The sequence below is a fragment of the Triturus cristatus genome, chromosome 4_2 (assembly GCF_964204655.1).
Source record: "Triturus cristatus chromosome 4_2, aTriCri1.1, whole genome shotgun sequence".
NCBI classification, from domain to species: Eukaryota; Metazoa; Chordata; class Amphibia; order Caudata; family Salamandridae; genus Triturus; species Triturus cristatus.
In genome coordinates this window covers 588,932,467-588,945,560 of record NC_140586.1, presented here as the reverse complement: position 1 = coordinate 588,945,560, position 13,094 = coordinate 588,932,467, and the positions used below count along the sequence as shown (strand labels likewise).

Here is a 13,094-nt window from a genome sequence, read left to right as displayed (position 1 = left end):
AGCGCCCCACCTATTTTGAGAAATTCGCGAGGATTCGTCGACCGGCGCCAAAGTTATTCAAAATAGAATGTTGAGGTTTTCCTATGGAAACGTGGTCCTAACTATAACTACCTACTGGCGACCGCCAGTAGGTAATATATATATATATATATATATATATATATAACCTGAAAAAAACATAGGTTTCAGGCACGTTATAGTTAGAAATTAGCATTTAAAAAACCCTAGAAATTCACTAAAAAAAAACATAGGTTCCAGGGACGTTATACTTAGTTGGACATTTCACTCGTACAAAACCAGAGAAATTCCACCTCTATAGTAAGTTCAGCTAACTATAACTCGCGCCCCCATAATGCACTGCTGATGACGTCACATATCACATCATTCATGACATGGTCAGTGACATCACTGATGACATCACTGATGACATCTCAAATGACATCATCCAGTGACTGTGTGTTTCTTTAAAGTTTAAATATGTTTTATATATATGCCAAGGTGTATTGAAGAATGAGTGGGTGTATAAGTGTCTGGATGGAGGATTTAGTAGGTGCGTGACTGACTGTTTAAGTGAGTGATTAAATGTGTCTTACTGAATGCATGGGTTAGTGACTGAACTGTGTAAATGTCTGTATCAGTCTGTCTGTTGTTGTATGAGCTGCTGCATGGGTTGCTCAGTAGCTACATGAGTGTCTATCTGGGTTAACGATTGGTTGCCTGAGTATTTGTATGGGTGCCTGAGTGTATGTGTGGGTGGGTGGGAGGTGTGTGACTCTGTGCATGGATGTTTTAGTGGTTGATTCACTGGGTGTATGGGTTCAAGAGTGCATGTGGAAACAGCTGTATTGGTGGGTGAGTGTGTGTATGGGTGTGTTGGTGAGTGAATGGATGTCTCAGTGGTACATGTCCAAGTAACTACATACGTAAAAGGCAGAGTATGTGAGAGTTGGAGTATATAAATGAAAATAATTGAGAGTCAATGATTGTGAGAGTGACTGTATGGATGAGTGTGTACTTGTATCAGTGATTGTATAAGAGAGTAAGTATACTTTTGTTTCTGTATGAATAAGTGATGTGATGTGTGTATAGATGTATAGGTGAGTAAATGGAAGTGTGATTGATTCTTTGCATGACTGACTAGGTGTGTGGTGGTGTGTGAGTGTCTGTATAGGTGTATGAGTGCATATGATAGTGTTGTATTGATGAGTGACTGCATGTATGAGTGATTGTATGGGTAAATGAGTGGATGTGTGTGTAGACCTAGGAATCCGTGAGTGCGTATGTAGTAACTGGTATTGGTGTGTCGATGGTTTTGAAAATGGTAGTCTGTATTTTACAGTGGGTGTATCAAAGGTTATATTAGGGTGTGAGGAGGTGCATCAGATTTTCACGTGGATGATGTCATCAGTGATGTCATCAGTGAAGTCATTTGAGATGTCATCAGTGATGTCATCAGTGATATCACTGACCATGTCATGAATGATGTAATATGTGATGTCATCAGCAGTGCATTGCGGGTGTGCGAGTTATAGTTAGCTGAACGAACTATAACAGTGGAATTTCTCTGCTTTTGTACGAGTGAAATGTCCAACTAAGTACAACGTCCCTGAAACCTATGTTTTTTTCAGTGAATTTCTAAGTTTTTTTAAATGCTAATTTCTAACTATAACGTGCCTGAAACCTATGTTTTTTCAGTGAATTTCTAAGGTTTTTTAAATGATAATTTCTAACTATAACATGCCTGAAACCTATGTTTTTTTCAGTGAATTTCAAAGGTTTTTTAAATGCTAATTTCTAATTATAACATAGCAGTCTCGTTTTCAGAGTGGTGGAGAAAGGTGAGCGTGGCCTCCAAACACCTTTTAACAATCCCATTGTGTGGGATTTACTGGCGGTAACAGGAGGGGTAGTTAGCCCCCATCGTCAACCTTGGGGGCCAACTACCCCTTTTATTACCTCCAGTAAGTCCCACACAGCAAGATTGCTATCTTGTTATATCAGGCCCACCCCCTCCCTGCACCACTGTGCAAATGCGCCCCCTGGTAAATTGGAGGATTAAGTCCTCTTGAATCCTGAAGGTCCCTGGAGGCCAACTATCCCACCAGGTACCTCCAGTAAGCGCCAGAAAGCTGCATTTTACAATTTATTTTTTTCACATACAGGCGTTTTGCACATACAGGCAGGCCTGAGACAGGTTTTAAAGGCTACTGGGGTGAAAGGCAAAACCAGTGCTATAGGCCAACTACCAGCATTTAATTTAAAGGCACTGGGTATATGGTAGACCATTGTACAGGGGACTTACAAGTAAACTAAATATGCCAATCATGTACACACCATTGTCACCATGTTTAGGGGAGAAGCACATGGACTTAAGCACTGGTCAGAAGTGGTAAAGTGCTCAGAGTCCTAAAGCAAAAAAAATATACAGAAAAAAGAGGAGGTAAGCAAAACGCTTGGGTGGAGACCACCCTAAGAATGGCAGTCGATTTTAAATTACAATTCTGAAAATGGCACTTTTACAAAGTTAGCATGTTCTTGCCTTAGCCATTTGGTGCCTGTCTCTGATCATGACTGGTTGTAGTTGGCAGTGGGGCTTTCTGTATTCCTTGTGTATTCCTCCCAGAGAGCCACACATGGGAGCCTAGGTGTGTCTCACTGGGCCTTCTCTGGCAGGATGGGAGGGAGGAGCTGGACACATCCTCACTTACATCTGAATAGGCGGTGTCCTGTCCACACACAAAGGGATGCATACCCCCCTGTAGTTAGTCTGGAGCCGGGGCAGGAAGGGATGACATCTGTGCACTTCAAAGGCATGTCTTTGAAGTCTTCCCTACTTCAAAGGCACCACTGCGTATAAGTACTTGACCTAAGAAACCACCACTTCAGTACACTTCTGGACCTGTGGATACTGGATACTGTGCCAGGAAGAAGGACTTACTGCTGTGCTGCTGAAGGACTGCCACTCCACTGGACTGCACTCTGTTGCGCTCCTGCTTTGCTGTGCTGAACTGCTGGCCTGCTACTTTGGTGAGAAGCACTGGACCTGCATCACTTTACCCAAGAACCCAGAGTGACTTGAAGGGCTAGTAGGCTGGCCTCCTGATCTGAAGCCTCACGGACATAACAGGCTTCCAACCCTGCACCTGGACTATGCCATCTGTGAGCCTACCCTGCCAAGTTGCGCCACCCCAGTCCTGGACCCTTGGAAAGGAAGGGGGCCCAAGGTGCATGCCAGAAGAATCAGTGCATCTCTTTGCCTGGCAGGGCATCCCCATGCAGAACCGATGCATCACCACTGCTGCATGGGTTGGATGCGTCACAAAAGATTCACATTGCCGCAGCTGCACCGCTCATATGAACTGACGCATCAGTTCTATTGCACCTCACATCCTCAACACTAGACTTTGCATCTCATGCCTTGTTGCTGGGGTCCGTAACGGAACAGGACCTTGCACCATAGTCTTGTCGCATCTCGGAACTGACGCAAAGCCTTGGCTGCACACAGCGCATTTTCAGCGTGGATCCATGCAGCGCTCCACAACCAGGATTTAAGGTACTTTGTTAAGTGGGCATAACTGGGTCCCTCTAGCCGGCATATGCTTCATTGCTGTTGGCTTGAACATGTGCCTTTGTCCTGGACCGGTGTGACCAGATGTCCCCATTAGTGCTTAGTACTTTTTGGGCTATTTTTCACTAGAAACTTTAAAAATTATTATCTCAAGTTCTACTCATTGGATTTTTGTTGTTTTTATCTTATTTTGTTTATTACAATCAGAGCTTTTTGTTAACCTCGTGTGGAATCTTTATGTTTGGTGTTTTCACTGTTTTACTAGTTGAAGTGTTGCACAAATACTTTACACACTGAGTCTAAGTTAAGCCTGACTGCGCAGTGCCAAGCTACCAGAGGGTGAACACAGGTTAATTTAGGGTTTGCCTGCCCCTTACCCTGACTAGGATTGTGGTTGCTGCTTACACCCCAGTCGACCATCAATCCAATTTCTAGCGGTATTTCTGAGAACACAGTATGGTATTGTTTTTTTAAAGTGTTTTTGTTCTAATGTTTGCTTCTCCACCTCAAAGGTATATTGGATCCACCTAAGGCTTAGCTGAAAGCTAGACAAGATCAAGTCCTAGAAACAAGTGAGACAGTGAGCAGGAGAACATTCTCATTTTATCTCAAAGGCCCGTTCACCTCTGTTGGCGTGTTCCACAAGTACAGCACTGCAGAGGGGGTGACAAGCAGAGGAGAGGAGAATCCATGTCATTCCTATGACAAGCCGCATTTTAAGTTTAGTGGTCTTTTGATGGAGAGGGTGATGGACTTAAGCAGAAAAAGTATGACAAAAGTGTTTTAAAGCACTTTGCATTACATTCTCATATTTCAAGTTGAACGCAATAGCGAGGAGAAGAAAATCACCAACCACTGGCCAGTACACTTTACAGAGTTTTGAACTGAAATGGTTCGGCCATAATAGAGAAGAACTTGTTTTCTAAGAAACAGCAGTGTCTCTGTATGAAGAGTAGTAACTTGTCTATGTGGCATTCTGGTCCAGTTGCACCTTGTGGCGGTGCATTTACATGCTGCTTAGGACTGAAGGACACAGTGTCCGATTGGTACAACTCAGCTACCCTGCGGTTCAATGGAAAAACATACAGATCACAGTTTGTTAGCTAGCACCACTAAGATGAAATCAGCTTCTTGCATGTGAAACTTGCTGTCCAAAGAAGGTAGTGCCATTTAGAAGCACCCATGTGAAGTTGGATTTAATTGTGAGAGTTGCTTTGTTATCTCCACCTGTTACATGGTTCTCCAATTTAGCAACAGGTTTCTGACAATATGTGATATGGGAAACGTGCCTTATCTTTCTGAAGGAGTATAAATAAAGGACTCTGTCTGATTCTCCTCAGCGGCAACATGAAGCTCCTCCTGCTCCTGGTGGCCGTCGGGCTCTGCTACGCTCAGTATAACCCCAACACCAAGGCTGGAAGGACTACCATTGTCCACTTGTTTGAATGGCGCTGGGCCGACATTGCAAACGAATGTGAGCGGTACTTGGGGCCCAATGGGTTTGGAGGTGTTCAGGTAGGTGGCAACAATGTCTTTTTCAAATGAAAAACCCACAGAAGCTTGAATTGTGGTCGTAATTTGTGATGTTGGCTTTTATAAAGAACCCGGAAATGCAGATGTCTGCAGAACATGTCAAAATGAACTGGAATCACGTCTATCCTATATTCTGTGTGCAATACAGAAACAGTCAAGTTCACCCGTATTAATTGTGTATATTTTTTAACATTGAAATCCACTGCTTACACCCAAAGTCCTTTTACAACAGAAACTCACAATGTCAGTATTAAGCTGAAAACCTTTATGGTATTCTAACAAAATGTGTGTCAGTTATGACTGAGAGTTGCATTATAGAATGTGTGCTGGGAGCAAACAAAACACAAAACCGGCAAAAATGCTTGTTTTGTGCTGGATTTCGAACAGTGGTCACTCATCAAGCAATGGCGTCTCCAGGGTGGGTGGGGGGGGGGGGGGGTCGGACCCCACCCGGTCCGCTGCCCCAGCTGGGGTCCTCCTGACCTCCCCTTTTGACCCATCACCAGGTCTGTTAGGCAAAGTATACATAACAAGAAAAACAGAAAGTAGATCTATTTAAATAAATGTGAACGTGGAAGCATAGCTGAAGGGGAAGAAACAGGAAAAGAATTGAAAGAGCCAAGCAGGATAGAATTTTTAAAAATGAAAGGGAGAAAAGGAGAATAAATAAATGAATAATTGTGGAAAAAAGGGACAAGTTATATATATATATATATATATATATATATATATATATATATATATATATATATATATATATATGTATATATATGTATATATCTATATATATTTATATATAAAATATATATTTGGAGGACGGAGCACAATGCCTGGCATACCAGCACACAATTAGCCAAGATGCATTGTGGTTTCAGGATTGTTGTCCTTCTTCATAAGAGAGCAACAAGTGAAATTTGTAGCTGCTGGTAATGTTTGCTGCTCTCAGTCTTTTCAAGTTTCTCTACCATTCCCACATCCCAGTTCAGGGGTGCATCCAAGAGCTGAGCAGCCCAGCAAATTAACAAGAAGCCAATCACAAAAGGAGAAGGGAGCACAGTGCCTGGCATACAGTGCAGATATGAAGGCTCACAGCAGAGTCTTTTACAGCAAACGCACCACCTATCTCCTCTGGGGGAGCTGTACCTCAGATCCCGGAGAAGCGCCATAGGGAGAGTACTACAAGGTCTCTTTTAGGGCAAAGGAATGCAAGGCAGGGGAGCAGGGCCTGAGATGTTGCTTGCTACTACATGAGGGGCAGATTTTCATCAGTATCACTTTGGCTGTGGCAATGTAATTTCACTGACTAGAGGTCAGAGAAAGGCCCACAGACCCAATAACTGATCCAACCCTCAATTAAACTCTAGCATTCTGCCTTGCACTGACTATTGCTGAAGCGCCTCGAAGTTAAAATAAGAGTGTGCATTTGCTGACCGCACCCCAGCTCAGGCTCCAGAAAAGGTTCGAAGAGGTCCTTCCCATAGACCATCAGAGATGTACTTCTAGAGTGCGCTTTGGTATGTTGTAGCGTGTCAGAATTTTGACAATAAAAATGTCCTCCTGCAAAAATATCAACTCCGTTCTATCACAATATTTAAAACTGAATATTCTGTCGGTACATGGGTACGCAAGGCACCCTCTTACTTATTAGGGACCTAATAAAGTGTGAGTTGCCTAAGTGGATTAATACTCACTAAGGCATTTTGAACAGTATGGCCCTCTAGCATTTTCCATTGATCGTGATATTCAGAGAAGCTTTAGTCTTTCTTCTGATTTGTCGTTTTGTTTTCCTTGTAAAAGAACATGTTGATTAGTTTGATTTCTGGAGAGGAAGGGGCATAGAACCAGGATTAATAAAAGGATGATGTCAACAGTTTCATACTGTTACCGCCGCTCCACCATTTATCATAGTAATACATGTGTTAAGCAACAGAAATAAAAGGCAAGACTCAAAATTCTAAGAAACGTGACCCCGTACATTACCGTTTAGAACATCATGTATCTTTATGTACATTAAGCAATGCAGCTTTTACTTTCGGAAATCCCTGCTAAAATAATGTTGGAAATATTTATTTATTTTACAGATCTCTCCTCCAAATGAAAACATTGTTATCACAAATCCAGATAGACCTTGGTGGGAAAGATATCAACCAATCAGCTACAAGCTGTGCACCCGATCCGGAAATGAGCAGGAATTCAGAGACATGGTAACCAGGTGCAACAATGTTGGAGTAAGTACAAACAATCTTCGATAACTAAATATAAGTTACCGTCAGGATTTGAAATGGGCAGGTACTGAGGGAGATTAACTCTGCGCTCCGCCACTTCTGAAACGCAAGGCTGCACAATATTTACAAGAATGTGGTGCAGCCTTGCATATCCCCCTGCTCTGGCACTAAGTTTAGCAACTTAGCGCCAACGCAGGCACCCTTGCACCATAGTGCAAGGGTGCCTGTGTGCAGGGGAGGATTGTTTATGTGTAGGAAGGGTGTCCCTTCCTGCACATAAACAATCCTAAAACACAATTGTGTCACTTTCATGTGTGCTGCTTCATGTATCACACATGAAAGTGACAAGATGGCATTTTTTTAAAGGTTTATGTATGTACAGGAAGGGACACCTTCTTGTACATAAACAATCCATGGCATTTTGCTTTTTCCATGTGTGCTGCACAAGGCAGCACACATGGAAAAAGCAAAAACGTGGAGAAATAATGCATTTCTCCTCGCTTCTCCAACTTAAGACCAGGGTTTTCCTGTTCTTAATTTTGGCGTTGCCCCCTATGTACGCCACCTTTGTACATAGGGGGCAGCGTGAAATGCAATGGGTGTTGCAGTGGAACACCCACCCCAACAACCACTGCATGCCCCTTTCACGCTAACCATAGCGTGAAAGGGTGCCTTTTGTACAAGGCAGCGTTCAGCCACGTTAAGTGGCAAAGTTAAGCCACGTTAAGTGGCTTAACGCTGCCTTGTACATAAGGTGCACCCACTATCGCCACCACAACGTCAGCAAAAGTGATGTTGTGGTGGCGATAGGGGCTTGAACATATGCTCCTAAATGTCGGGACTTCTTAAATTTGAGAAAAAGAGTAACTGCACTTCTCAACACTACTGCAATACATTTAGTGGGAGAGTACTTGCCCTTCACAGGAGCAAACAGGTACTCTGGATGATGAGTACCTGCACTTCTATATTTCCATTTAAAGCACAGGTATTCAAACTGTGGGGCGAGCCGTGCCACCTGGGAGTATGACTGCATTCCCAGGAGGGTGCAAATGAGACTGAAAGGACTTGCAAATGAAGAGGACCTGAAAGCAGAGACATTGTTTATTTGGCATGTTTCCAGGATGTTTTCATTTACATGCAGTGGTTGAGCTGCATGAAAAGTGTACAACTATAATATGGAGTGCCCTGGGGCACAGTCAGTGAGTAGGATGACACGGGTCAAAGATGTGGTAAAAAGAACAAAATATTCTCTCTATTTTATTTTTTCAGTTCAGGTAATCACATTTAACCCACATTAAATGAAAAAGTAAATGCAAGTTAAACTAATCTGTGGAAAATGTACTCTTTTACATTATAAACCTCAGTCAGCTAATGCAATCACTGCAGCTGTCTCTGTTTGACCAGAGAGGCACCAAACTAAATCCATGTGTTCATAGTGGTAAATACTAACTTGTGTATTTATAGTGCTACAACTTACCAGCCTGTGGTAAAAAGTACTTTCACTCCATTAGTTAAAGCCTATACTAGCTCCCAAGCAGCTCTAATGTTTGTTGCTTAACCAGCTGGACGGGGACGACCTATATGAGGGGCTAACCAAACCCAGGGTCACTTGAATTATGCTGCAGGGGAGTACCAAATCATGCGGCAGGGTTGACTAAATTATGTAGCAAGAAAAAGCAAGCCTTAGTCAGTGCGCATTTGCTGCGCTGCAAGACTTGCTGTAGTATACTGTGGAAAAGAAGCCCCACCCACTCTCCGCCCATATTTTTCATTGGCTTGTGTTTTTGCCCTTCGTAAATGTTGGCTGATTCTGTAATTGGCTTGTTAGTCCCTCCTTAGTTCGGCCATGTCTTCATTTGTAACCTCTAAAAAAAAAGAGGGATCAGGGGCGCTCGGTGGTCCAGCATACTTGCCTCAAAGAAAACATATAGGAGAAGGAGTATGCCGTTCCTATGGGGGAAGGAGGAGGAGTAGGAGGCTGGAGCACCACTGTGCCTCATTTTAGCCTTCCACACTCAACCTCAGTAAACACTTTCCCCACACCTACACCACAAAGCCCCATACCTGCACCTCACCAAACGGCATGGAAAAAAGATCTCCTCATAGGGTGCCTGTCAGACATTGCAGCCCTGGCCTGACGAGGAGCAAGCCCTATGATGAAGCATGACACCCAACCTGGTGTGTGAGGGCTCCATTTCCCAATTTGGGAGACACCCTGTCTCCACCTTAGAGTAGGGGTGTTGACCAACCCAGCATCCTCCTCCTCCTTCCCCTGTAGGAACTGCATACTCCTTCTCTTATTCATCTGTAACCTTTCATGGCTACTGGCCCCTTTACTTTGGTTGTTACACGTTACATCTTTTTAAGTCTCTAAGCACTACTTTCTTTAATGAGTTCTGCAATGCGCGCTTTCACTTTTTTTTTCAAGCAGGGTGGTTGTGCTCTTATATAATGTTTTTGGCTTAAAGAATGTCAGCCACTCCATTAACAATGATCACGCCATCATTTTTTCGTTTCCTAAAAGCACCCATTTTAAACCATTCTTTATTTTATTTTTTCAAACGCGAGAAAGCGTTAGGTTTGAGAATGGCAGCCGCACAGCTCACCCAAATCAACACACTCTCAACAATAGCGCTTGCAGCCCCTAATAAGTTTCAACACATTGCCCGCTTTTATATTAACAGTACCGGCGCCGTGCTTAATGTTTTAGCCGGAGTCCGTTTTTATCAGTGTTTTTATCATCATTAGCATGACGCCCACGTCACGGGACTCCATAAGTCTTACTTTTCTCTGCACTGGCGCCACACTTTATATTTCAGTACGGCGACCGCTTTTGGTCCCTGTGCTGCCAGTCCTCGGATTTAGGGACTTTTTAATAAAGCAACCGTCTGGGCCGTTTTTCCGTAGTAAACGAAAGTATTCATGCAGCATTTCAGTATCTCCTGATGCCAGGACAAGTTCTGTTCTTCCTTTTTGCATATTTTATATAGCGCAAACTCGACCCGAAGGTATTGGAGCACTTTACAAAGAGCACCGGTTATGTTACACATTCAGGCACGGGGATATTGAGTGATTTGCCCAGAATCACAGGATGTGGACGCGACCCAAAGGCTCGAACCCTGGTTTTCTTAAACCACAACAAACCCCTTCAAGCAAAATTATCAACAGAAGGCTTATCCCACAAAACAGAAAACACTGTTCTATAACATTTAGTGTTTATTATCAAAAAAAATATATATTTTTACTTTCCTCTTAGAATCAATCTTTATATTTTTATCATAGAAATCATTACAAATGAGCTCTTCATCCAATTCAAGAAGAGTCTCTAACATTGACGAAGCAATACATTTAATCACAGTACATAAATCAACAATTCAAACATACACATCAAGAACATTTAAAAATAATACATAAAAAAGGACAAAAAACAATGAAAACACACAATAATATACATCAAAACCAAAATGTAAAACACAAATGCGCCTACGCGCGTTTCGGATTGTCATGTACCATCCTTCCTCAGGGCACTGATGATGCATTCAAAAGGACAGAAAATCCAAACCTAGCTAATACAATAAATCAATATATCCGATTATTATTTTTATCAAAAGATTTCTTGATGCTTCGTCAGTATCATTTCTAAATAAAATAATGCAGGTTCTATGGAGTCACTGAATGAAATTATACAGAGATGAGCAATATCCGGCTGTTTGAATGATAAACAGTCAAGAACTAATTGAGATGATATTAGTGCATCTCCATATAGGAAAATCTCGCAAAATTAGGATAATGTCCTTTAAGTACAACAGTTCATTTTTATCAGAGGTTCATATTCTTTAACTTGGATTTTAGTGGGTTTCAACAATTGCACCAATATCGCTATAAGACATGTTTTCCCACATTTCCTTTCACACTAGATCCTATGGCCAAAATCAATAGAATTTGGTAGAGGGGAGTTCCCTCACAAATTCCGAATCACCAAGTCTCTTCAAACCATAAAGTCTCCGAGGTCCCTGGTTTCCAGCACCAAAGTTGTCAGTCTAGCCGACGGACCACATCCTCTCTCCTTCAATTGTATAACTCCTGCTTTAAATGACCTGTTCACGGCATTGCCTGCATTTGCTCACAGTAATTATTCACTTTTAAGCACTTTGTATGTTTTTTTCTTCCTCCGCGCCCTAGCGCTTTCAGATGTAGAGTTGCTCGCTTCCGTCCCAGTCCCTAAAGCAGCAACAGCCTAACTTCTGTGACTTTCTTCCACCCCAGTATCTGTCTTTTTAGGTCTCGCCTGGCGTTGCAGCACGAATGCGCTGCCATCGCTTTGCGAAGCATGCAGTGTATACTGTAGTGAGGAAGCTTCGTCGAAGCTCTGCCCACTCTCTGCCCATTGGCTTTTGTCTTAAATGCTGCCTTCCGATTGGTTTGAGGCTTGTTAGTCCCTCCTCATTCATCATTTGTATCCTTGCACGCCTATTGGCCCCTTTACTCCTGACACTATTTTCTTTTAGGTCTCGCCTAGTGTTGCGGCGTGAATGCGCTGCCATCACTTTGCGAGACATGCAGTATATATTGTAGTGTGGAAGCTTCAAGGAAGCTCAGCCCACTCTCTGCTCACTGGCTTTTGTCTTAAATTCTGCCTTCTGATTGGTTTGAGGCTTGTTAGTCCCTCCTCATTCATCATTTGTATCCTTCCACAGCTATTGGCCCCTTTACTCCTAACACTATTTTCTTCCCTGTCTCCCCACCCCACCGCCCCCTCCCTCAGTCTGTGACATCTCACCCTCCCCCGCCCCCCGCCCGCCACTCCCGTTCGTGTTTTCTTGCCTGCCATCACTTCTGTTTTCATCTTTATTATTGCCACCTTGAAATATGCGAGTTCAAGATGCGTGCTTTACAAAAACTTCTCATGTTTAATGAACTAGATTTTAATGTTACTCTAATAAGACTCTAGGCAACATTCTGGGTTTGCATGGCAACTGACGCCTCTTAGTTCACAGATGGCATTGTTGTTGGGCAGGAGGAGCGGCAGTGTTTTAACTCATGCTTAAAACAAGCACTTTTTAATAACTTCCTCTCAGTTCAGTGCTATAATCTTGTTTACTGAGGTGATGCGCTAAAGAAATGCACTTTTTTGAATTCTGAAGACACATTATCACACATTTACATCATGTTTACTGTATGATTAACATGCCGATCATTTTCACGGCTCGCCCACTGGCTCATATACGCTTGGCTCGTCTCCAGCTGGCTCTATCTGTTAATTAATATATTGGCTTTTGCACCTCTAACAAAGAGAGATGAATGGATACATGACAGTGAGCCCGGTAGATGGTAGAGAAACAGACTGGTGCAGACAAACAGACAAAGTCAGTCTCCATTGCCTCACGTCAGAATCATCACTTTCAATAACCTGGAAATCTGCCTGCAACTCCCGCATGCCCCAACCTCATCCCCCTCACCTATTCTTAGCAGAAGCGGCAGATTCTGAGCTGTGCCCTGCTGGTGCAGAGGAGCACCGCAGAGTCTGTAGAAGTGCTGGGATCCCTAGCCTCTCCGGGCGGACACCTAAGCCCTCCGGATGCCTTCACACTCAGGATAAATGAATACATTTTGTTCTGTGCTTTAGTCGCCCCTCTGTGAGCACTGTCTGGTAGATGAAGCTCTGAGTTAATAAACACATTCAGAGAGGTGGTTGTGTACAAACAAACAACAGCCACAATACTGTATGTTTGAACGTGTAGTTAAATATCTGCTCATCCAGTACCTCA

General features: G+C 43.0%; 1 protein-coding gene across 1 annotated transcript in view; it reads left to right on the top strand.

The window, feature by feature from the left end:
• Nucleotides 1–13,094, top strand: part of LOC146834722 (pancreatic alpha-amylase-like) — a 146,365-nt gene that overhangs the window by 105,745 nt on the left and 27,526 nt on the right. The window contains exons 2-3 of the mRNA XM_085602249.1: nucleotides 4,909–5,083; nucleotides 7,183–7,329. Of these exons, the coding sequence (XP_085458375.1) occupies nucleotides 4,916–5,083; nucleotides 7,183–7,329 (315 nt within the window). The 5' untranslated portion in view covers nucleotides 4,909–4,915. The remainder of the gene's footprint in view (nucleotides 1–4,908; nucleotides 5,084–7,182; nucleotides 7,330–13,094) is intronic.